Here is a 22943-nt window from a genome sequence, read left to right as displayed (position 1 = left end):
CTGCAGTAGTTCAAGCACATGGCTCACCAGTACTTTGCGAATTCTCAACATCTATATCCTTGTTTTTATATTCCAGTCCTCTCGCAATGAATGCTAGCACTGCACTTGCCTTCCTCCATGCCGACTCAACCTGGAAATTAACCTTTAGGGAATCCTGCATTAGGACTCCGTCCTTTTGCACCTCAGATTCTTGAATTTTCTCTACCATACTACAGAACCATGCATTTCCTGACACTGTACTTCATCTGCCATTTCTCCACCCATACTCCAAATCTAAGTCCTAGTCCTTCTCTTGCCTCTCTCCTTCCTTAACCCCACCTGCCCCTCTACCCATCTTTGTATTTGGCATCAAAGCCGTCAATCCTGTCATCCAAATCATTAATCATCCAAAACTTGAAAAGAATCTGTCCCAACACAGACTTCTGTGGAATACCACTAGTCACCAGCAGTCAACCAGAAAAGGCTCCCTTTATTCCCACTCTTTGCCTCCTGCTAGTCAGCTAATGCTCCATTCATGCTAGTATATGTCCTGTAATACCAAGGGCTCTTAGCTTGTTAAGCAATCTTGTGTGTGGCACCTTTTCAAAGGCCTTCTGAAAATCCAAGTAAACAGCATCAACTGATTCTCCTTTGTCTACCCTGCTTGTTATTTCTTCAAAGATTTCCAACAGATTTGTCAGGCAAGATTTCCCCGTAAGGAAACCATTCTGACTTTTCAGCCTATTTTATCATGTACCTTCAAAAACCCCAAAAACACATACTTAACAATTCACTCTAACTTCTTCCCAACCACTGAGTTCAGACTAACTGGCCTATAATTAGCTTTCTTCTGCCTCTCTCACTTCAAGAGTGGAGTAAAATTTGCATTTGTCCAGTCAACCAGAGCCATGCCAGAATCTATTGATCCTTGAAAGATCATCACTAATGCGTCCACAATCTCTTCAGCCACCATTCTGGGGTGTAGACAATCTGGTCTGACTTATCTGCCATCACACCCTTCAGTTTCCCAAGCACCTTCTTCCTAGTAATGGCAACTTCACTCACCTTGGCCCCCTGACACATTCTAACTTCCAACATACTGCTAGTGTTCGTTATAGTGAAAACTAATGCAAAATACTTATTCAATTTGTCTGCCATTTTCTTGTCCTCCATTACTATCTCTCCAGTATCTTTATTTTGAGTGGTCCAATATCTAGTCTTGCCTCTCTTTTACAATTTATATATACAAAGAAACTTGCAGCATCTTTTTTAATATTATTGGCTAGCTTACTATGTGTTCCATCTTTTCCTCCTCTAGGATTTTATTAGTTGCTCTGTTGGTTTTTAAAAGCTTCAAATTCCTAACTTCCCACTAATTTTGTGTGTGTGTATACACATACATGTACACCTGCCTCTGAAATTCCCTTTCCATCCCTTTACTCCACTGTGATACTGATATATCTGACTTTAGCATCTCCTTCTCAAATTGCAGAGTGAATTCTATCAGATTATGATCACTTTCCTCTAAGGGTTCCTTTACCTTAAGCTCTCTAATCAACTTGGTTTATTGCACAACCCCAATTCAGAATAGCTGATTCCTTAATGGGCTCAAACATGAGCTGCTCTAAAATGCATCACAAAGGCATTCTACAAATATCTTCTCTTGGGATCCAGCAACAATCTGATTTTTCCCAATCCACCTGCATATTGAAATGCCCCATGACTATCGTAACATTGCTCTTTTGACATGCATTTTCCATCTCCCATTGTGATTTGTAGCCCACATCTTTGCTACTGTTTGGAGGTATGTATATAACTCCCATCAGGATCTTTTTAACCTTGCAGTTTCTTAGCTCTATCCACAACAATTCTACATATTTTGAACCAATGTCACCTCTTTCTAATGATTGCATTTCATTTTTTTACCACTAGAGCTGAGCCACACTCATGCTAACTTGCCTGTCCTTTCAATACAATGTGTATCTTTGGACATCAAACTCCCAGCTATAATCTTCCTTCAGCCATGACTCAGTGGTGCTCACAATATCATCCATGCAAGTCTGTAAATGTACTACAATTTTATCTACCTTATTCTTTGTATTGTGTGAATTCTAATATAATACCTTCATTCCTCTATCCATCACCCTTTTTGATTTGTCCCCCTTTTTATGTTGCAATGCAACTTGTTCACTGTAATTTTGCCCTATCGTCAGACTCTTGTTGCCAGCAGTCTCGGTACACGCTGACTCGATTGGTAAACCAGCTGCCCCATCCCCGGCCCTATCACTCCAGTTCCATCCCCTCCCAAATAGCTCTAGTAAAACTGCCTGTATTGATGTTGGTCCTCCTTGGGTTCTGGTGTACACATTGCACCTTCCCCAGAAGAGATCCCAAAGATTTATTCTGGGGTAGAGGACATTATCATAAATTGCCACAACTGGTCGAACCAAAACTTCATTGTTCATCCTTGTGTAACACGCTGTAAGGTTTCACTGCTAATGTAATGGTTTCTTTGTAAAGTTCACTGCTGAGGTAACGGTTTCCCTGTTTGGTTTATGGCTGGAGATAACAGGATGCATGTTAGGCAATAAGAGATTGCTGCTGTGTCTTGTGAGTCTGGAAAGATGTTATTTCGCGGTCTTTTGTCGAGGAGAGGTGAAGAGGGGAGACGCGTGTGGAGAGAGCTGGTAGACCAGCGGACACTCTGGACTGGGATCTGAGGGTCCAAAGGTCGGTGACACTCGGAGGAGACCGATGGTGGAAGAAGGACTACAGAGTGAGCTCCAACGTGACTTTGACTTGACTTGGGACCTTTTTTTATTTTTCATTACTAACCCTATATTCATATTAAGATTCATAAAGTTCAATCATTTAATTGCATATGGTGTACTGTCTGATATTTTGCATTGTGGGTTTGTAACTGGGGGTACATTACACAGCATCCACGCAAATGCGATTACCCAGTTGGGCGAGCCTGAGGGTTACACTTGTTTGGTGTGTCCTGCTACAAAACTGAATGTGGTTTGTTCCATTCAAACCCTGTTTTAAACACTGGGAATATCTGGAATTATCCTTGGGCTTAGAAGATTGAGGGGAAGTGGTTAAGAACTGATCTATACTGAAGAAGATCCAAAGGTCTCCAAGCTCTTTTTTTTTCCCTAAATCTCACACTGTCTCACCAACAAATGACTGCTCATGATGATTACAACACACCAAACATGCATTGAACTAGCATCCAATGTCTAGATCTCAAGATCTATATTGAATACAACAGTATTCAGTAGATAAAACAGAACTGCTCGATACAATGGGAGATCATGAGCTCAAACTCGAATAGAATCAATTCGGACTGATGTCCAGAATCTTGACTTTCAAATTAAGTGATAAACCTGAGAAAAGGCTTCTGGATGAACTGTTGAAGATAAATTAATATGATAAGATGCAATGATGAGGAGAAGGTAATGTTCCCCTGTCACTATATTGGCACGTTCTGTATAATAGTAACTACACAACCTGCTTTGCTTCTGAAATCTGGTTCCTTTGAAGTCAGTGGAAGAGAACTGAAGCAAATAGAAATTACTGTGAGATGTGGATGGACCACAGATTAAGTTTTTAGCAAATGCCATTCTGATAGAATGAGCAAGATGAGCCAAATGGCCTCAACTAGAGTTAGCTAAAGGGTATGGGATTAGGTTGGATTTGGCTCCCTACCTTATGGCTGAGATTCCACAAACTGTTGCCTCACTGAGATTTGCTTCCTATCCCCAGTCAATTTGTTGATGAAGATGATGCTGAAAGTCAAAGGTTTTTAACGAGTGGATTTTTAAGGAAAAGAAAATATGAAGAATATCAGGAAGAATATGTGAGTAATGTGTCAAACATTTCATTTTGACTCTTTTGTGTGGTTGATTGCTTCTTGTAAGTGCTAAGATTTGTACTTGGAGATGCACTGACTTGGCATTGTATTCCTTGCAGCATCCTGGGATGATATCATTTGGTATGTCAGCATTTAATCTCAGCAATGCTATTATGGGCAGTGGCATCCTCGGCTTATCCTACGCTATGGCCAACACTGGAATCTTACTGTTTGTGTGAGTATTGATGTCAATTTACTGTCCAGGATTCAGTCTGAAGCACAACAGATACCAAAACAACTAGAATCCTGGCACTTCATAGAACTGCACTAGATGACACAAGAAGATAGCAGATAGTGGATCACCTTAGTGTCCCAGTCATCACCAATGTGTGTTCAGTTCCCACCGCTGTCTCTAAAGAGTTTGTATCTTCCAAACACTTTGTGGGTTTCCTCTCACAGTCCAAAGACAAGAGTTTCAGTCTAGTGAGTTGTAGGCATGCTATATTGGCACCAGAGCTGGCTGCCTCCACAACTCTCACTGATTTGATCTGACACAAAAGAACCATTTCACTATGTTTTGATGTACTTATGATGAATAAAGCTGATGTTTAAATTTTTAGTTTAGAATAAGGATGAAAAATAAATACTCGCATTTATTTTCATGGTAATTTAAATGCTCTACCATGCCACCCCAGCAACCTCTCAACCCCAATTTTACCTTAACCTAATCACAGGACAATTTATACTAACCAATTATCCTACCCTGTACATCTTTAGACTATGGGAAGAAAGGGAAGGACTTGGGTGGGGGGGGGGGGGGGGGGAAACTTAGGCATTCCACAAAGAGGACGCACAGAAACTCCTTATAAAATGATGCTAGAATTGAACTCTGAATTTCAGAACATCCTATCTGTAATAGCATTACACTAGCTACTGTGCTACTGTGGCACCATCAAAGAGTGTTAATATAGTAAACTATGACAGATAATGTGGGCACAGAAAGCTTCCACAAACTGGAATCACTCGGATAATCACAAACTGATTATCTGCTTTGGTGATGGTGATTGAGAAATAAATATTGCCAAGAATAATTTTCCTTTGAAATAACAACCAACATCTTTTCAGTTCCTGCTAAAAACTTTGGTGTAGACTCAGTTTATTGCACCTCTGCACCCGAAATAATGTGCAGATATGTGATGTGTGACCAGTTAAATGCTGTAATACCTTGTACAGAAATTGCTCACAGCAGTAAGGCTGTGAATTTTCCAGCAGGTAAAATTGCACATATATACAAATTTCCATTATTGTGCTGAAATTAATGATTAGCTTTATTTGTCAAAAGTACATTGAAACATACAGTGGAATGTGTTGTTTGTGTCCATGACTGACACAGTCCAAGGATGTGCTGGGAGTATCCCATAAGTGTCACCATGCTTCCAGCACTGTCTAGCAGAAATAGCATGTCCACAACTTGCTAAACCTAACTAGTAATACTTTGAAATAGGGGAAATCTTACAGTGGCCAGAATTGAACTGGCACTGTTGAGTGCTACACTAACCACCATGCTACTGTGCCTCCCTGCATGTGTTTGACATTCAAAGTAAATTTTATTATCGAAGTGTATCACCATACACAACCTTGAATTTCATTTTCTTGTGGGCTTATACTCAACAAATCTATAGAATAGCAACTATAACAGTGCAAGGGACAACGAGCTGTGCAAATTCAAATAGAAGAAACAATAATATAAATGAAAAAGCAATAAATATTAAGAACCTGAGATAAAGAGTCCTTGAAAGCAAGTCCATTGATTGTGGGAACAACAGACTTGCTAATGAGAAGGATCAGATTGCCAATATTTCACATGTTATTTCTGTAAAGAGAGTTACTGCATATCAGAGCTCTGGGCTGGCATTTCTAAATGTATATGAAGGTAACACACTTTCTGTGTCTATAATTATCTATAATCTATGTACATGGGCAGGCACAGTGTTTAATTCAAGATTTAGAGGAAAGGGTCAAGATATTATTGATTTACTAGGCAATCTTTTAAGGACAAAACCTTGAGAGTTTAACAGATTTGTTCAGAACCAATACAATCTCAACTAGTTTTTATGTTTTTTACCAATCCTTACCACCAACCTAATCTGGTCTTTTGAGTTTGTTTGATTCCAAACAAATCATTTGTATCAATAAACACACTGGAAAACCCAAGTTTTCATGACTTGCGAACAAAGGTTTTCAGAATTGATCATCCATTTAGAATATAGGTGAATGAGAGGAAACTATTAGGATGACTATTTGAAGCTGGTTACATTGTCTCACAAGACACAGCTGTAAACAATATATGGCATCAAAAATAAAATTGGGGAATTGTTCCAATATTTCAATGAAATCTAATTATTTTTATGGTTAATAAATATAATAGCTAATCCCAAATCTCATCTAGTGGTTCCAGAATCCTGGCCACTCTGATTTAGCAAAAGGAACGTTTGGAATCACTCTGAACGTTAATTTAAATTGCTGAGACATTGAACTGGAATTCATGTGTCCTTTATGATAAATAAATTTATGAACATCAGAGCATATGATGCCAAAGCTGCTGCTGGTATTGACCATTTAATGGTGACCTGAAGGACAAAGAGAAAAGAGAAGATGATGTTTCAGGAGTTGGTCCTGACTGGCTGTAGCATTTTCTGACTTGAATCTGGGTACTTAACCATCAGCGTTGCCTTGCTGTTTGCCTGGAACTGGTTAAAAAAAAAACCAAGTTAAATTTATATTCCAAACCATAAGAGTCAATTGAAGCATAAAATGCAGCATTCTGTAAATTGTTTCAAATATTTACATAAATGTTTGTACTTAAAGTTCAAAGTAAATTTACTATCAAAATACACGTCACCATATACTACACAGATTCATTTTCTTGTGAGTATTCACAGTAGATTTTAAAAAAAACAGTAGGTTTAATGATAAACTACACACAGACAAGCAACCAGTGTGCAAAAGATGACAAAGTATAAAAATACAAAAATCAAGTAATAAGTTATAAATATTGAGAATGTGAGTTGTTGAGTCCTTGAGAGTGATACTATCAATACTTGGATAAACATAGTTATGTCCACCCTTTTATGTAAATCATCTTTTCTTTTCCAGGATCCTGTTACTTACAATGGCAATATTGTCCTTGTATTCAGTCCATCTCTTACTAAAAACTGCAAAAGAAGGAGGTATGTGAGTAACACACAAAATGCGGAGGAAGTCTATGGAGAGGAATAAATAGTTGATATTTTAGGCTGAGACCTTCATTAGGACTGGCAAAGAGGGGGGCAGAGGCCAGAATAAGGTGGTATAGTGAAGGAGTAAAAGCTGGTAGGTGATAGATAAGACTAGGTGAGGGGGGAGGTGGGAGTGGGTGTATGAAGTAAGGAACAGAGGGGATAGATGGAAGAGGTGAAGGGATGAAGAAAAAGGAATCTGATGGGAGAGGACGGTGGACCCATGAAAGAAAGGAAAAGAGGAGGTGAACCCAAAGAAAGTGACAGGGAGGTGAAAAGAAGACGAAGGGTAAACAGTAGGGAATGGGGTATATAGGTGGCTTTATACAGATGTTGCAGATGTCATTTAGCAAAATGAGCTAAGCTATAGATGTGTAAATTCAGCATTGGTGAAACCAGTACAATTTCTCCCCAGCTTACAAAAGGCCAACCTTTACACAGACCATTCATGTGATGGAGGGGTTGGAACACTGCGGGGCCAGATGGATCAGATAGGGGCTGCAGATTTCTCTCCCTTCGATGAACTTGGTTCACAGCTGACTTCCGACTTCGACTTGTGTGAGGTCAAGAACCTGGCAATGACCTGTGGATGGTGTATTGCATGAGACCAGTGTTATCCCCAGATTAATTTTCCAATGTAATGAATGGCAAAATCTTTGGCAAAGAGCATAACTAAGAAAATGTCCCAAGTATTCCCCATTTTAAACTACTATCCGAGTAGTAGTTTTCCTAGCAGGAAGGTTTGCTAGCGTTGCACAGAGTGGGGGAAGGATGTTTTAAATTAGACTTGCAGGGAGATGGAAACCAGAGCTTCAGAACAGATAGTGGAGTAGATGTGAAGAAAGATGTTGTTAAGCCTACAAACAAGGTCCGGAATCAAAAGGTGGGACTAATGTTCTAAGCTGTATATATTCCAATGCAAAGAGTATTGTCGGAAAGGGGGATGAGCTTAGGATTTGGATCAGCACGTGGAATTATGAAATTGTAGTCATTAGTGATGCTTGGTTGCAGGAGGGGCAGGGCTGGCAGCTCAATGTTCCAGGGTCCATTGCTTTAGATGTGATAGAGTGGGAGGGATTAAAGGAGGATGAGTGGCATTACTAGTCAGGGATATGTCATTGCAGTGCTCAGTCAGGACAGATTGGAGAGCTTGTCTAGTGGGGATTTATGGGTAGAACTGAGGAATATGAAAGTTATGACTGTGTTAATGGGGCTATATTGTAGACCTGCCAACAGTCCACTAGATTTAGAAGAACAAGTTTGCAGAGAGACATAAGGTTCTGATAGTAGGTGTTTTGAACTTTCCACATATTGACTGGGACTCCCATACTGTAAAAGGGATGGATTAGAAATTAAAGAAATGAGGAATGATTGATGGCTCTGAGCTGTTACTGGCATTCAGAAGACTCAGTAGGGGAGGAGAAATCTTTGAAATTTATTGAGTGTTGAAAGGTCCTGATAGAGTGGAGGTGGAGAGGTTGTCTCCTATGGTAGAAGGGTCTAGGACCAGAGGACACATTCTCAGAATAGAAGGATGCCCATTTAGAAAAAAGTTGAGGAGAAATTTCTTCAGCCAAAGGGTGATGAATCTATGGAATTCATTGCCACAAGTGGCTGTAGAGGGCAGGTTATCAGGTGTATTTAAGGCGGAAGTTGATAGATTCTTGATTAGTCAGGGTGTGAAAGGTTATGGGGAGAAAGCATGAAAAAATAAGGTTGAAAGGGGAATGGATCAGCCAAGATGAAATTGTGGAGTAGACACTGGAAAAATGGCAGATGGAATATTATACAGATAAATGGGAGGTGTTGCACTTCGGGAGGACTTACACGGTGAGCAGTAGGGCACTGAAGAGTGTGGTAGAGCAAAGGGATCTGGGAATACAGATCCATAAAGTGGTGTTGCAGGTAGATAGGGGCGTAAAGAAAGCTTTTGGCTCATTGGCTTTCATAATTCAACCTATTGAGTACAGGAGTTAGGATGTTATTTTGAACTTGTTAGGCCTAATCAAGTCAAGTCAACTTTTATTGTCATTTTGACCATAACTGCTGGTACAGTGCATAGTAAAAATGAGACAATGTTTTTCAGGACCATGGGGTTACATGACACAGTACAAAAAAAACTAGACTGAACTACATGATTAAAAAAACAACACAGAGAAAGCTACACTAGACTACAGACCTACACTGGACTGCATAAAGTGCACAAAAAACAGTGCAGGCATTACAATAAATAATAAACAGGACAGTAGGGCAAGGTGTCAGTCCAGACTTCAGATATTGAGGAGTCTGATAGCTTGGGGGAAGAAACTGTTACATAGTCTGGTCGTGAGAGCCCGAATGCTTCGGAGCCTTTTCCCAGACGGCAGGAGGGAGAAGAGATTGTATGAGGGGTGCATGGGCTCCTTCATAATGCTGTTTTCTTTGCGGAAGCAGCGTGTAGTGTAAATGTCCATGATGGCAGGAAGAGAGACCCCAATGTTCTTCTCAGCTGACCTCACTATCCGCTGCAGGGTCTTGCGATCCGAGATGGTGCAATTTCCGAACCAGGAAGTGATGCAGTTGCTCAGGATGCTTTCAGTACAACCCCTCTAGAAGGTGATGAGGAGTGGGGAGTGTTGTCCCAGTTTGGTCACCTACCTACAGGAAAGATACCAATAATATTGAAGGAATGCAGAAAGACGTTGCTGGGACTTGACCTGAGTTACAGGGAAAGGTTGAATAGGTTTGGACTTCATTCCCTAGAATGTAGAAATTGAGGGGAGATTTGGTGGAGGTATACAAAAGTGAGGGATATTAGATATGGAGGTCATGGGTCAAGGATGAAAGGTGAAATGTTTTTAATGGGGACGGGGGACGGGGGGGGATCTTTACTCAGAGGATGATGAGTGTGTGGAATGAGCTGCCAGTGCAAGTGGTGGATGTGGGGTTAATTTCAACATGTAAAAGCAATTGGGATGGGTACATAGATGACGGGTATGGAGGGCTACGATCTGGGTGCAGGTTGATGCGACTAGGCAGATTAATGGTTTTGCCCAAACTAGATAGGCTGAAGTCTGTGTTTCTGTGTTGTAGTGTTAATAATACTCGATGGCTCTGTCAGATCTCAACTCTATAAAAACTGTGCAGTTATTATTTTGTTTAACAAATGGTTTCTTTTTAAATCAGGCTCTTTAATTTACGAGAAATTAGGAGAGCGAGCATTTGGGTGGCCTGGGAAAATTGCAGCTTTCAGCTCTATTACATTGCAAAATATCGGAGGTATTGACACTTATGTAAACTCTAGATTCAGTAATTGATTACTTTCCTCACATTGATTAATGATAAACTATAAATCTATTTGTATTTGTTTTGTTTATCTGAGGATTAACTCTTAGACTTCGGGTTGTATGATACCAGATAGAAAAAATTATCTTGAGTTTAGTATTGCAGAGAAAGCTTTCATTTGCAATAAGCTAGGATAAAATTTATTGGCACTTAAGGGAAAAACTTAATTAAGAGCCAACATAGAGTTAGGACAAATCACATGGTAGGCCATTGCAGAGCTGGACTGTCTTGATTATTAACATTCTTTTACAAAAAATTTCAAGAGGAATGGATATGGTCTTACAGTTGAAATGATGCACATGAACTTTCAAATGGCTTTTTAGCCTGTTCATAGAAAAGAAGTCAATAAGGATGAAATGGGCAGTGGCAGCATGAATGTAAAATTGACAAAGGGTTAGAAACTAAGAGAATGAAAATTGTTCAAACTGGGGAAAGATGAGATTCCCAGGGTTCTTTATTAGAATCATTGCTTGAGTTTAAATTTAGGGATGCAAGAATAGTTAAAAATATTCAGATGATACAACACAAGATGTTGCAGATGCTGGAAATTCAGAGCAACACACACAAAATGCTGTGGAAACTCGGCAGGTCAGGTTGCATCAATGGGAAAAGAATAAATAGTCATGTTTTGTGCTGAGACCATTCATTGGTCTCTGATATAATACAAGTCATGTTTTGGTAAACAGTGAAGATGGCAAGAGTAAAACTCCATCTGGTATATCATGTCCAATACTTGACTCAGCATTTTGAGATGGGTATGAAGGTTTTACAATTATACAGTGGAGATTTAACAGATTGGTTATCCTATTAATTATTAGAAGAGATTATAATATAGATATTCTAGATTAGGGGTTCATAACCTGGGGTCCGTGGACCCTTGGTTAAAGGTAAGGCTCCATGGCATAAAAAAGGTCAGGAACTGCTGCTCTTGATAAACTGGGGTTCCTCTTATAACCATATAACAATTACAGCACTGAAACAGGGCATCTCGGCCCTTCTAGTCCATGCCGATGCTCGCACTCACCTAGTCCCACTGACCCGCACTCAGCCCATAACCCTCCATTCCTTCCTGTCCATATACCTATACAATTTTACTACTTTTTTTTAAAGCTCTTTTAGCATCTGAGAGTAAGGAGACTTCAGGGAGCTGTTTGATTCCGTAGTCTTAAGAAGCAGAAAGATCAGTAACCAGAGAGCACAGCTTAATATGAGGGAAAGCAGTAATATATGGAAAAGTTAGCATTTAGCATGCACTGCCTGACAGGTAAGGAATACAGATTCAGTAGTATTTCTCAATGGAAGTGTTAGATAGCTAAATGCAGAGGGCTGTGGATAAAGAATGGAAAACTGGAACACTTTTGAAAGCAGCTGTACAAACTTTACAGGTCAGGTACCTATTGACATTCCCAAGCCAAGTTTTCAAATATGGCTAACTCAAGTCTGTTTATTTCATTTGTCTTAACAATACAGTTTAATTTCTACATCAAAATATTATCTAGGTGTTGGTAATATATTTTGTACATATAAATCATTGCAAATTGTATTCCTGCCAGTGATGAGCAGAGGTTTGTGCAAGATTTTTAGGGATGTTCTGAAGGTTATCTGTAAAGGCTGAAGCAGTAATGCTTCTAATTGTTTAAATTCCTATGCGGCACTGGAACGAGTAATTTCAATGGACACACATTCTTGGCTTGTACATTAATGAAATAATACGTCTAATTTATTTAATTGAATATATGGACAATTTTGCAAGTTTCCTTATCTGTGGGTGTTCTTTTCTACTTCATTCTTATTCTACGCAACCCAGAAAAACTAATACCACCGAGAAGTACTCCAGAAGATGAAAAATCTATTCTATCACAAACACGAGGAAATCTGCAGATGCTGGAAATTAAAGCAACACACACAAAATGCTGGTGGAACGCAGCAGGCCATGCAGCATCTATAGGAAGGGGGCCCCCTCCTGTCTTCTATCATTTTGGATTTCTCCCCTATCCCTCCTACTTTCAAATCTCTTACTATCATTGCTTTCAGTTAATCTTGACGAAGGGTCTCAGCCCGAAACGTCGACAGTGCTTCTTCCCGTAGATACTGCCTGGCCTGCTGCGTTCCACCAGCATTTTGTGTGTTGCTTTATTCTATCGTTTCAGATGACTTGACATTCCATTATACCATCTAACAGGGATTTTTTTTTTAAAGCACTATGATACTGCTGAGATTCAGCAGATCAACACCAACCACACTCAGAAGCACAATGAAGTTCACGCAAAATATCAGAATATATTAGGAACAGATACCAGCCTGTAAAATATAGCAAATTTATCCTACAATTTGCAAATTCGCTAATAGTAATTTTTTTCTGAAATTGAATTAAATGTATACTAATAAAACACTTCCTATTGCAGCTATGTCAAGTTATTTGTTCATTGTGAAATATGAACTGCCAGAAGTTATTCGGGCATTTATGGGAATTGAAGAATTCAGTGGGTATGTATCTTGGCTTTAAAATTAACATGTTTTGTATCAATATTTTTTTCAAATACAGTACTATATATCACAATGCATTCTGTATTTGACCCACATTCAACCACTAGATGTGAGAAGCATTTATAATCTCACATATAGATTAGAAATAAACCAGAGCCTCTCAAGTCTGGCCAAGCAGTTAGTAACATTTTCTCAGATTTGCCAGATCTTTGCCCATTCAGTTAACCTATCTATATACCTTTGTGGCCTCCTTATATGTTGTTGTGGTTTTTGTTTGCAACTTACTTTCTTATCTTTGTGTCATCAGCAAATTAAGCAACTGTATTTTCAACACTATAATTCAAGCTATTTTTATAAATTGTAAGATGTTGAGACCTCAACACCCGTTTCTGTGGCAAACAGTGCTCTACATCATACTACTAGTTATACATAACATGTTTCCTGTGTTGGCCAGCCACTCTTCTTTCAGTACTAACACATTACTTATTACAGTCGGCCCTCCTTATCCACGAATTCCGCATCCACAAATTCAACCAACCACAAGTCGAGAAAACCGGGAAGTACTCTTCCAGCACTTGTTGTTCAAGAATGTACAGACTTTTTTTTCTTGTCATTATTCCCTAAACAATGCAGTATAACAACTATTTTACATAGCATTTACATTGTATTAGGTATTGTATGTAATCTAGAGATGATTTAAAGTATACGGGAGGATGTGCATGGGTTATCGTGGATCGGGATCGAAAAAAATAGGAAGTTCTCTTGCTAAGTAAGTTGGAACAGGTACATCCAGTATTACCTAGTGTCAGTTAGTCGAATATTTGTCTTAGTATATATTTTACCTTTCTATGCATATAAAACACTTAAGAACGTATGTTTCAGCACTGGGCTCGGGAGCCAGTGACAGACCGTTTTTGAGTGTGCTCTCCATCTGTGCCTGGTTGATGTGGAGGATCAAAAACTCAAAACCCCAAGACCCAATAATTAAACCATTGCGTTGCTTAGTAATAATTGTAGCTTTCATTGGGGCAGGGCCTTTCTCACTTTATCCTTTAAAATTGTTTGGATTGTTGACCGACATAGCCTAATGCTTTTACAATGACCAATGGCATTTCACCTTTTCTGATCGCTTTATTATTTGCACTTTATTTTCAATCATGATCATGATTATTTTCGTGAACAGAAACACTGCAGATTCAGAACTGCACAGGGTCCTAATGTCCACCGCACTGAGACAGGTTAAATAAGGTCTGGGGTTCCACTGGGTCCTAAGATCCACAGTATTGAGACAGGTTGAATAAGGGACTTGAGCATCCGTTTTTTGGTATCTGCGAGGGGCCCTGGAACCAATCCCTCATGAATAAGGAGGGCTGACTGTACACCCAAGTATTTTTTGGCAAAACTTTTGATGCAACGAATTATCCAATGCTTTCTAGAAATAAACTACGAGCACCAATTTCATCTTTATCCACAGCAAATGTTACTTCTGTTATGTTTTGCAACTCTAGAAAGTAATTGAAAGAAAAATAGAGCAGAGAAATGTGTCTACTTATTTTAATGAGGCACACAAGTATGGCATAGTGGTGTAATGACATGCAATAATGTAAACAAAATGCTTAATAAAATCATTTATTTACACTATTAATCAAATATAACTGAAATATTAAATGCACTACATTACTCCCTGCTTAACTCCAATGCAACAAAGAATGCATCTCCGCTATACCCACATTTATTCTGTAATACAACTACTATATAAACATCCACAGCACAATATATTTTAAATTGTCCCATTCAGGCCTTAAGATTTAATCACTAGCGAGAATTTCTTACTCTTGTGTGAAAACATCTTTCCTGACAGTGGTTGGGGTGGGGGGGGGGGGGGGGAGTGGTCACTCTGTTTGGCAGGTGTGACTTGTGGCTGTGAAGCAATCTCTGTTTTGGGGCCTCCTCTAGGATGGTTACAGGAGTTGACTCTGGGACTGCAGGAAATGTTTCTGACCCCTCTGGACAACTTTCTTCTCTGAACAATGGACTATACTCTCCTCAACTGTTTGATGTGGTGTCTCCAGATGATATTAGATGCTGTTCCACTGTGTAGGAGAGTGGTCCAGTTCTGTCCTTAATCTTTGAGTACCCACTTTTGATCATCTCTGTAGTCCCTCACCAGGACTGCTTGTCCAGGAGTGAAACATAAAATTTTATTTGAGGACCCTCAATTTGTCTCAGCTGCTTGTCCTGCATACTCATCTGAGATTTGAGTTTGAAGAGATCCAAGCATGAGCACAAGGAACGACCCAGGACCCAGGAGCCTGGTGAGTTGTTGGTTATGGAGTGTGCTGCATTGTGATATACAAGAAAGAAATTGGTGAGTTTCTGATTCAGTATCAGTGTAGTGCGTTCTGCTGATGTTGCTCACAGTGCGTTCTTTAGACTCTGGAAAAGCCTTTCCGCCAAGCCATTTGTAACTGGATGGTATGGTGTGGATGTAAATTGTCTTATTCCATCCATTTTCAGTAACAAACTGTGGCCCATTGTTCCTGACTCTGTTCTGGAACACCTCTACTCGAGAAGAGGCTTCTCAACACATCAGCAGTGTGTGAGGCTGTAGTGGAGACTTGGGAACACTTCTGGCTACTTTGTACTGCATCTGCAACTGTTGTGCCCTTTGAACAGTCCAGAAAAATCCACATGATTTCTCTGCATGGTAATGCAGGCCATTCCCAGGGATGGAGAGGTGCTGTCTTGGCATCTTCTGCACATGTTAGCATCCCCAACAGTGATCTGCATGTAGCTTAGCTTGCGTAGTACAGCAACTCACAAATAAGGCAACTTCTAACAAGGGAAAGTTCATCCCAGCACTGGTAAGAATGGGGGAGCTGGGGTTTCTGCTGCACATTCCAGCTATTTTGAGTGGTCATTCAGACCTGAGACAGAGTGGGGTCTTTCCTGGTTTCTTTTTCGATTATCCCTGCCGTAAAAGGAAACTTTCTATTTACATTAGGGAGAATATGTCAAGAAGAGTGTCTACTTTTGTAAATTTTTCTGGTATTTCCTTTCCCAAGGGTAAACAGGATGATCTATTAGCATTTCCATGATTAGTCACCCTCTTGAATTCAATCTGGTAATTATGTCCTCAAAGAAACAGAGCCTATCTCTGCATTTGCCCTGATGCTTTGAGTAGAACACACTCCTGAGCATTGAAAATAGACACCAGTGGTTGATGAGGGTAAACTCTCTTCCATACAAGTGCTGGTTGAAATGTTTTACACCCCAAACCAGATACAAGGCCTCTGTCAATCTGTGTGGAACTTTTCTCTGCATGGTAAGGGAACGTGATGCAAAGGCTATGGGGCGTTCACTTCCATTACTCATAACGTGACATGACTGCACCTATACCACAAGGACAGGCACCACAGGCAAACTTTACTGGTAATGTGGATCATAATGTGCGAGTACAGTGTCTGATGTCACCATTTCCTTTGTCTTTTGGAAAGTCACCTAACACTGCTTTGCCCATTGCCATTTCTTCCTTATCTGTAGCAATGAGTTCAAAGGGTGGGACAGAGTAGCCAGGTTTGGCAGGAACCTGTTACAGTAATTAACAAATCTTAAAACCAGAATTGTGACATCTTCTTTGGCTTTGGGGCATCCACCACTGCTTGAATTTTCTCAGCACACTTGTGCAATGTTTGTGTGTCAATAAATGATGCTGATTTCAAGAATTTCAAGAAAAGTGCTTATGGTGAGAAACACTTTAGACTCTTCTTTCATCTCCATCTGTAGGTAAGCTAAGTCCACTTTGCAAACCTTTCTGGAGGGAAACACTTAAGCAAAGATATCTTCTAGTCTGGGCAGAGGATATTGATCTACTTTCAGTATTGGGTTGATGGTGACATTAAAATCACCACAGATCCCAACAGACCCATTCTAGTTGGCTACTGGGATCATTAACATTGTCCATTGTACTTATTTATTTTTTTTCTTCTATATTATGTATTGCACTGAACTGCTACTGCTAAGTTAACAAATTTCACGCCACATGCTGGTGATAATAAACCTGATTCTGATTCAACCTTGGAAAGAATTCCTTCGTTCTCCTTGTGACCTAGTTTACTGGTTACTTTACCATGGATTTTTATAAGGAACTGTTTTGTAAAACCTGGGGTGTGGCATTTTCATTTAACACTACTTTACACTTTGTTTGAGTTTTCCAGCACCATCCTTGAACACTGCTGTGGCATCATCCAGTACATTTCTTCATTTGCTTTCAATTGACTTTTGTAGCCGATGTGGCATGCAAATAGTGGATAAATCTCCAATGGAGCTGTAGTTGTCTCTGCCAAATACAGCCCCACAATGCTGGCCCTCCTGTTTTTACCGCACACAAGCCCAATGTGGCTTGTTGGTTGTTGTATTTCACTGTTATGGATGCCATTGCCACAGGAGTAAAAGTTCTTAGCTGGATACCTGCAGGCTTCTTTTTAGTATCTCTGAAATACCATTCGCTCATTTTGTGAAATGACTGAAATTGGTGAGCCAGTATCCAATTCCATTTTTATTACTTTCCATTCACTTCTGCTGTGAGCCATATTGCTCGTCTCATTAGTTTTCACATTGTAAATCTCAAGTCTTTCTAGTCCGATGTCACTCTCATCAGTATCAGATTTTTCATCAACAGAAAGCAGATTAGTGCTCTTTTTGAAACTGCAGTTTGACTTTTTTATTTTTATCTCTTCCCTGTGCAGTCAATTTATTACTTCTGCCCAAAATTCTGTGTTGGTTCTAAATGATTCTGTATTATGTTCACAATATCAACAAAGCTCATCTTAGCAGGTTTGCTTGGAACAGTTAAACTTGAAAGCAAACTGTATTTTTTTTTCGACGCACTGCACTCAACGTTGGCATTGTTTTTCAGCAATTTAATTTGCTTCAAAATACTGCTTAGTTTGTTCAATCTACATCTAGTTATCTTTTGTGCACTCAACTCATCTATCTTTCCAATGTAGCCAGCCATTTTTTAAAATATTATTATCATCATCATCATCACCTGGTACTTACTGTTTATGAACCCAAAAATTCCATCCATTTTCTACCTTTTTTAAAAATAGAATATCTTTCTCCCCTTCCAAAGGAGGGGAAAGATGTGCAGTGCTTTTTTTTTCACTTTAATGCCCCTCTAGAACCCCCCCCCCCCGCCAAACATCTGTCTTTGTAAATGTCCTGAGTAGTAGGAAGTGCACATCTACAGATGCACTGGGCTGTCTGCACCACTCTCTGCAGAGTCCTGCAATTAAGGAAGTGATGCATCCAGTCAGGATGCTCTCAGTTGTTCCCCTATAGAAAATTCTTAGGATTAGGGGCCCATACCAAATTTCCTCAAACCGTTTCTACTACATTAGACTCGAGACAGGCACACATTCCTCTAATCTAACTTGGCTGATAACAATTTGCATGAGTCATTTAATGATCCAGTAATCATACCTTTCAGCTTCCACTTCACTTCTGAATTGTGCAGAACTATTTGTCCTGTCAATGTCATATGTGCTTAAGTGTACAACATTGACGTCATTCCACAGCACATCAAATTTCTCTTAAGCAAACATCCCAGATTCTAGCACGAGAAAAAATACGTTCTTCTGCACTTGTTCCTTGTGCAGAGAATTATTTCATTTCCATCACTGCTGATTGGTTTCTCCACTTCCTGGACAAACTCAGTCCAATTGAAACCAGTTCAGACCCATGGGATTTCTGTAAAGGCTGAGTCGCCAGCGCCCCTGTTCAACCCCAAGGAGGCTGGCGCCCCTGTGCTCCTGACAACTGGGTTTGTCTACCTGTTTCACTTTTTCCTGAACAAATTTGGAAGAATTTGCAACTGAATATTTGGTAATTTCCTGGGAGTTTATTGTCACAAGGATTTGATGAATGAAAATGCAAGAAGTCTCTAATGAAATAATCATGTCTCTTACAGACAATGGTATACAAATGGCAATTACCTTGTTGTGATTGTGTCGCTGTGCGTCATCCTGCCTCTGACGTTTTTAAAAAATTTAGGTAAGCTTTAATTTTAAGTTTAAGTGAACTTGGAAGCATGAATTGGAAACATGTTCTCAGGGAAACATATGGAAGAAATGTGGCAAATGTTCAGGGGATATTTGCGTGGGGTTCTGAGTAATAGGTACGTTCCAATGAGACAGGGAAAAGGTGTGGTAGGGTGCAGGAACTGGTGTACAAAGGCTGTTGTAAATCTAGTCAAGAAGAAAAGAAAAACTTATGAAAGGTTCAAAGAACTAGGTAATGATATGAATCTAGAAGATTAAGTCTAGCAGAAAGGAGTTTAAGAATGAAATTAGGAGAGCCAGAAGGGGCCATGAGAAGGCCTTGGTGAACAGTATTAAGGAAAACCCCAAGGCATTCTACAAGTATGTGAAGAGCAAGAGGATAGTCTGTGTGGCCTCCGTTGGTCATAGTTGACCATGGGTACTGCGCCTCTGGTAGTCACTGGTTTGTCGAGCAGCGTCAACTGTGGCTATTGAGGCTGATCCTGGAATGGCAGGCTCTGCCACAGTTGCTTCATTTGTAGAGCATCGTGGAATTGTTTTCTGCTGTCTGCTGTGCTTTCTGTTTAGCTCTCTGCTCCTCAAACTGGCTCAGGATCACTCTTCCGCCTTGCTCTAGGTGTTGCTGAAGAGTACCTCACCATTTGTTGCTGTCATCTGCTGTGTCCTCCCAGCACTCTGTGTTGATTTTTAAGGCTTTCATGTCGCGCTTTCAGAGGTCCTTGAAGTGAAACTGGGGTCTACCAACGTTCCTCTTGCCTATTGCTACTCCTCAGTGGAGGATGTCCTTTGGCAATCTACCATCCTTCACATGACGGACGTGGCCCAGCCAGCACAGTCTATATTGTCTTAAAAGCGTGAACGTTGTGGGAAGTCTAGCATGGGAGAGGACCTCGAAGTTCGAGACTTTGTCTCTCCAGGTGATGCCGAGCATGCGGCGTAGGCTGCACAGGTGAAAACTTGAGTTTCCTCTCCTGCTTGGAGTAGATGGTCCAAGTCTTGCTACCATACAGGAGGGTACTGATAACGCATGCATTGTACACAGCAGTCTTGGTCTTTGTAGCAGGTTTCAGATTCTCCCAGACCCATGAGGAGAGTCAAGCAAGGATTGATGCTGCTTTGCTGATATGCCTATTGATTTCAGCACCAAGGGAGAGAGTGTTGTTAATGGTCGACCCCAAGTATGTGAACTCGTAGACCACTTCTAGAGCGTAATTGTCGATGGTAATGACTGGTGTCTCCACTACGTTCTGGGCAAGGACATTAGTTTTCTTAGGCTGATGGTAAGCCCGAAGTCCTTGCATGCCTTAGAGGAGTGGTCCATGAGAGTTTGTTTGGTGTGTGAGGTTATAGCCGCATCATCGGCAAAGAGTATATCATGTATTAAGATCTTTCGCACCTTTGTTCTTGCTCTCAGGTGCACAGGGTTGAACAGCCGCCCATCAGACCTGGTATGCATGTAGATGCCTTCTGTCGACATCCCAAATGCATACTTCAATAGCAGAGAGAAGAAGATGCTGAATAATGTTGGGGCCAACACGCATCCTTGTTTGACTTCACTATGAATAGTGAAGGGTTCTGATGAGCTGCCACCGTACTGAACAGTAGCCCTCATGTCGTGATGGAATGACTTGATGATACTTTGGAGTTTCAGGGGACAGCTGATCTTGAGGAGAATATGAAAGAGCCCATCCCTGCTGACAAGGTTGAATGCCTTGGTCAAGTCGATGAAAGCAAATAGAAGGGTTTCAGTTGTTCCCTGCACTTCTCTTGGAGTTGACGGAGTGAGAAATTCATGTCGACAGTTGATGTCCTTGTGCGAAAACTACATTGGGACTCAGGGTAGACCAGTTCTGCCAGAGTTTGTAGACATGCCAGAGTTACACAAGCAAAGACTTTGCCGACAATACTCAGGAGGGAGCTACCCCTATAGTTGTTGCAATTGCTCCTATCACCCTTGTTGTACAAAGTGATGATTTTGGAGTCGCACATATCCTGTGGTATGGCTCCTTCCTTCCACCACCGACGGAGGACCTCACGTAAAGGTTGGAGGAGTGAGCTCTTGCAGTATTTGATCAGGTCTGGAGGAATCCCATCATTTCCAGGAGCTTTCCCTGGGGCCAGACTGTCAATTGCCTTGCTGAGGTCCTCAATGGTTGGTTCGGAGTCAAGTTCATCCATGACTGGTAGACAATCGATGGCATCGATGGCTGAGCTAACAATAGTATTTTCCCTCTAGTAGAGCTCAAAGTAGTGCCCAGAATTCCATCTTCGCTTTTATCCGTGATTATTTCACCTCTGGATGGCTTCAGGGGTGCTGACTTGCTTTGCGATGGGCCAAGGGCCTTCTTGATATCATAATGCATCGATCTGATGTTGGCTGTCATAGCTGCTGTCTGAATGTCCTCACTGAGCTGGAGCCAGTACTCATTTGCACACTGCCTTGCAGTCTGTTGCACTTTGCTTCTAGCAGCTCGAAGTGCCTGTAGTGTTTTGTCAGATGGTAAGCGCTTGGCGTCGATGACATGAGTCATGATGTTGGACTTTGCCTCAAACCAGCCACTGCTCTTTGTGGTCTTTTTTCCAAAGATAGAGAGTGCTGGTTCATGGATGGTGTCGCGAAGGTATGGCCATTGTTCTGTTGCAGTATCTCCTTGTGAGGAGGTAGTCATAGCACCCTGTACTGACTTGACAAACTGCGCAACCTTTTCTGACTGTTTCATCTCTGTGTTGTTGCGAGGTTTTCCAGTTTGTTTGGAGTGGTGGATTTTCTTTGGACACAGTTTGATCTTGCAGCATACTAAAGCACGATCAGTATCGCAGTCTGCACTGTAATATGTGTGGGTGATTAGTACAGAGTTGATGAAAGAGCACCTGGTGATGATCACGTCTAGTTGGTGCCAGTGTTTAGACCAAGGATGTCGCCATGAGACCTTGTACTGCAACTTCATCTGAAAGTTGGAGTTAGTTACACACAGGCTGTGATAGGAGCAGTACTCCAGGAGACGTCCATTGTCATTTATTTTGCCAGTTCCAAAATGGCCAAGACAAGGCAGCCAGGAATCGTTATTAGCTGCCACTCTGGCATTGAAGTCACCGAGGACAACAAGGTGCTCATCACTGGGAATATTGCTGACACAGTTTCTAATTCTTCATAGAAGACGTGACAAATCAAGGACCAATAGGACCAATCAAGTGTGACAGTGGAAATGTGTGTGAGGAACTAAAGGAAATAGCAGAGGTACTTAATAAGTATTTTGCTTCAGTATTCATGTGGAAAAGGATCTTGGCGATTGTAGTGATTTCTTGCAGTGGACTGAAAAGCTTAAGCATGTAGGTGCTAAGAAAGAGGATGTGCTGGAACTTTTGGAAAGCATCAAGTTGGATAAGTCACTGGGACTGGACGGGATGTACCCCAGGCTACTGTGGGAGGCAAGGAAGGAGATTGCTGAGCCTCTGGCAATGATCTTTGTATCATCAATGAGGACAGGAGAGATTCCGGAGGATTGGAGGGTTGCGTATGGTGTTCCCTTATTCAAGAAATGGAGTAAGGATAGCCCAGGAAATTATAGACCAGTGAGTCTTACTTCAGTGGTTGGTAAGTTAATGGAGAAGATCTTGAGGGGCAGGATTTATGAACATTTGGAGAGGCATAGTATGATTAGGAATAGTCAGCATGGCTTTGTCAAAGGCAGGTTGTGCCTTAAGAGCCTGATTGAATTTTTTGAGGATGTGATTAAACACATTGATATAGGAAGAGCAGTAGATGTAGTGTATATGAATTTCAGCAAGGCATTTGATAAGGTACCCCATGCAAGGCTTATTGAGAAAGTAAGGAGGCATGGGGTACAAAGGGACATTATTTTGTGGATCCAGAACTGGCTTGCTTACAGATGGCAAAGTGTGGTTGTAGATGGGTCATGTTCTGCATGGAGGCCAGTGACCAGTAGTGTGCCTCAG

The 22943-nt window shown here is 40.8% G+C and overlaps 1 protein-coding gene across 7 annotated transcripts in view; it reads left to right on the top strand.

Moving 5' to 3' along the window:
* The window catches only part of slc38a4 (solute carrier family 38 member 4), a 158677-nt gene that overhangs the window by 96852 nt on the left and 38882 nt on the right, over window positions 1-22943 (top strand). For all 7 annotated transcript variants that reach the window (XM_059977502.1, XM_059977503.1, XM_059977500.1 and 4 more), the window contains 6 exons: window positions 3748-3841; window positions 3955-4070; window positions 6992-7065; window positions 10279-10371; window positions 12843-12924; window positions 18896-18978. In XM_059977502.1, coding sequence (XP_059833485.1) covers window positions 3748-3841; window positions 3955-4070; window positions 6992-7065; window positions 10279-10371; window positions 12843-12924; window positions 18896-18978 — 542 coding nt within the window. The remainder of the gene's footprint in view (window positions 1-3747; window positions 3842-3954; window positions 4071-6991; window positions 7066-10278; window positions 10372-12842; window positions 12925-18895; window positions 18979-22943) is intronic.

This window comes from Hypanus sabinus, chromosome 8 (genome assembly GCF_030144855.1).
Source record: "Hypanus sabinus isolate sHypSab1 chromosome 8, sHypSab1.hap1, whole genome shotgun sequence".
In the NCBI taxonomy this organism is placed as follows: domain Eukaryota; kingdom Metazoa; phylum Chordata; class Chondrichthyes; order Myliobatiformes; family Dasyatidae; genus Hypanus; species Hypanus sabinus.
The sequence above is the reverse complement of the archived record's forward strand: the minus strand, read 5'-3'. Positions and strand labels throughout refer to the sequence as shown.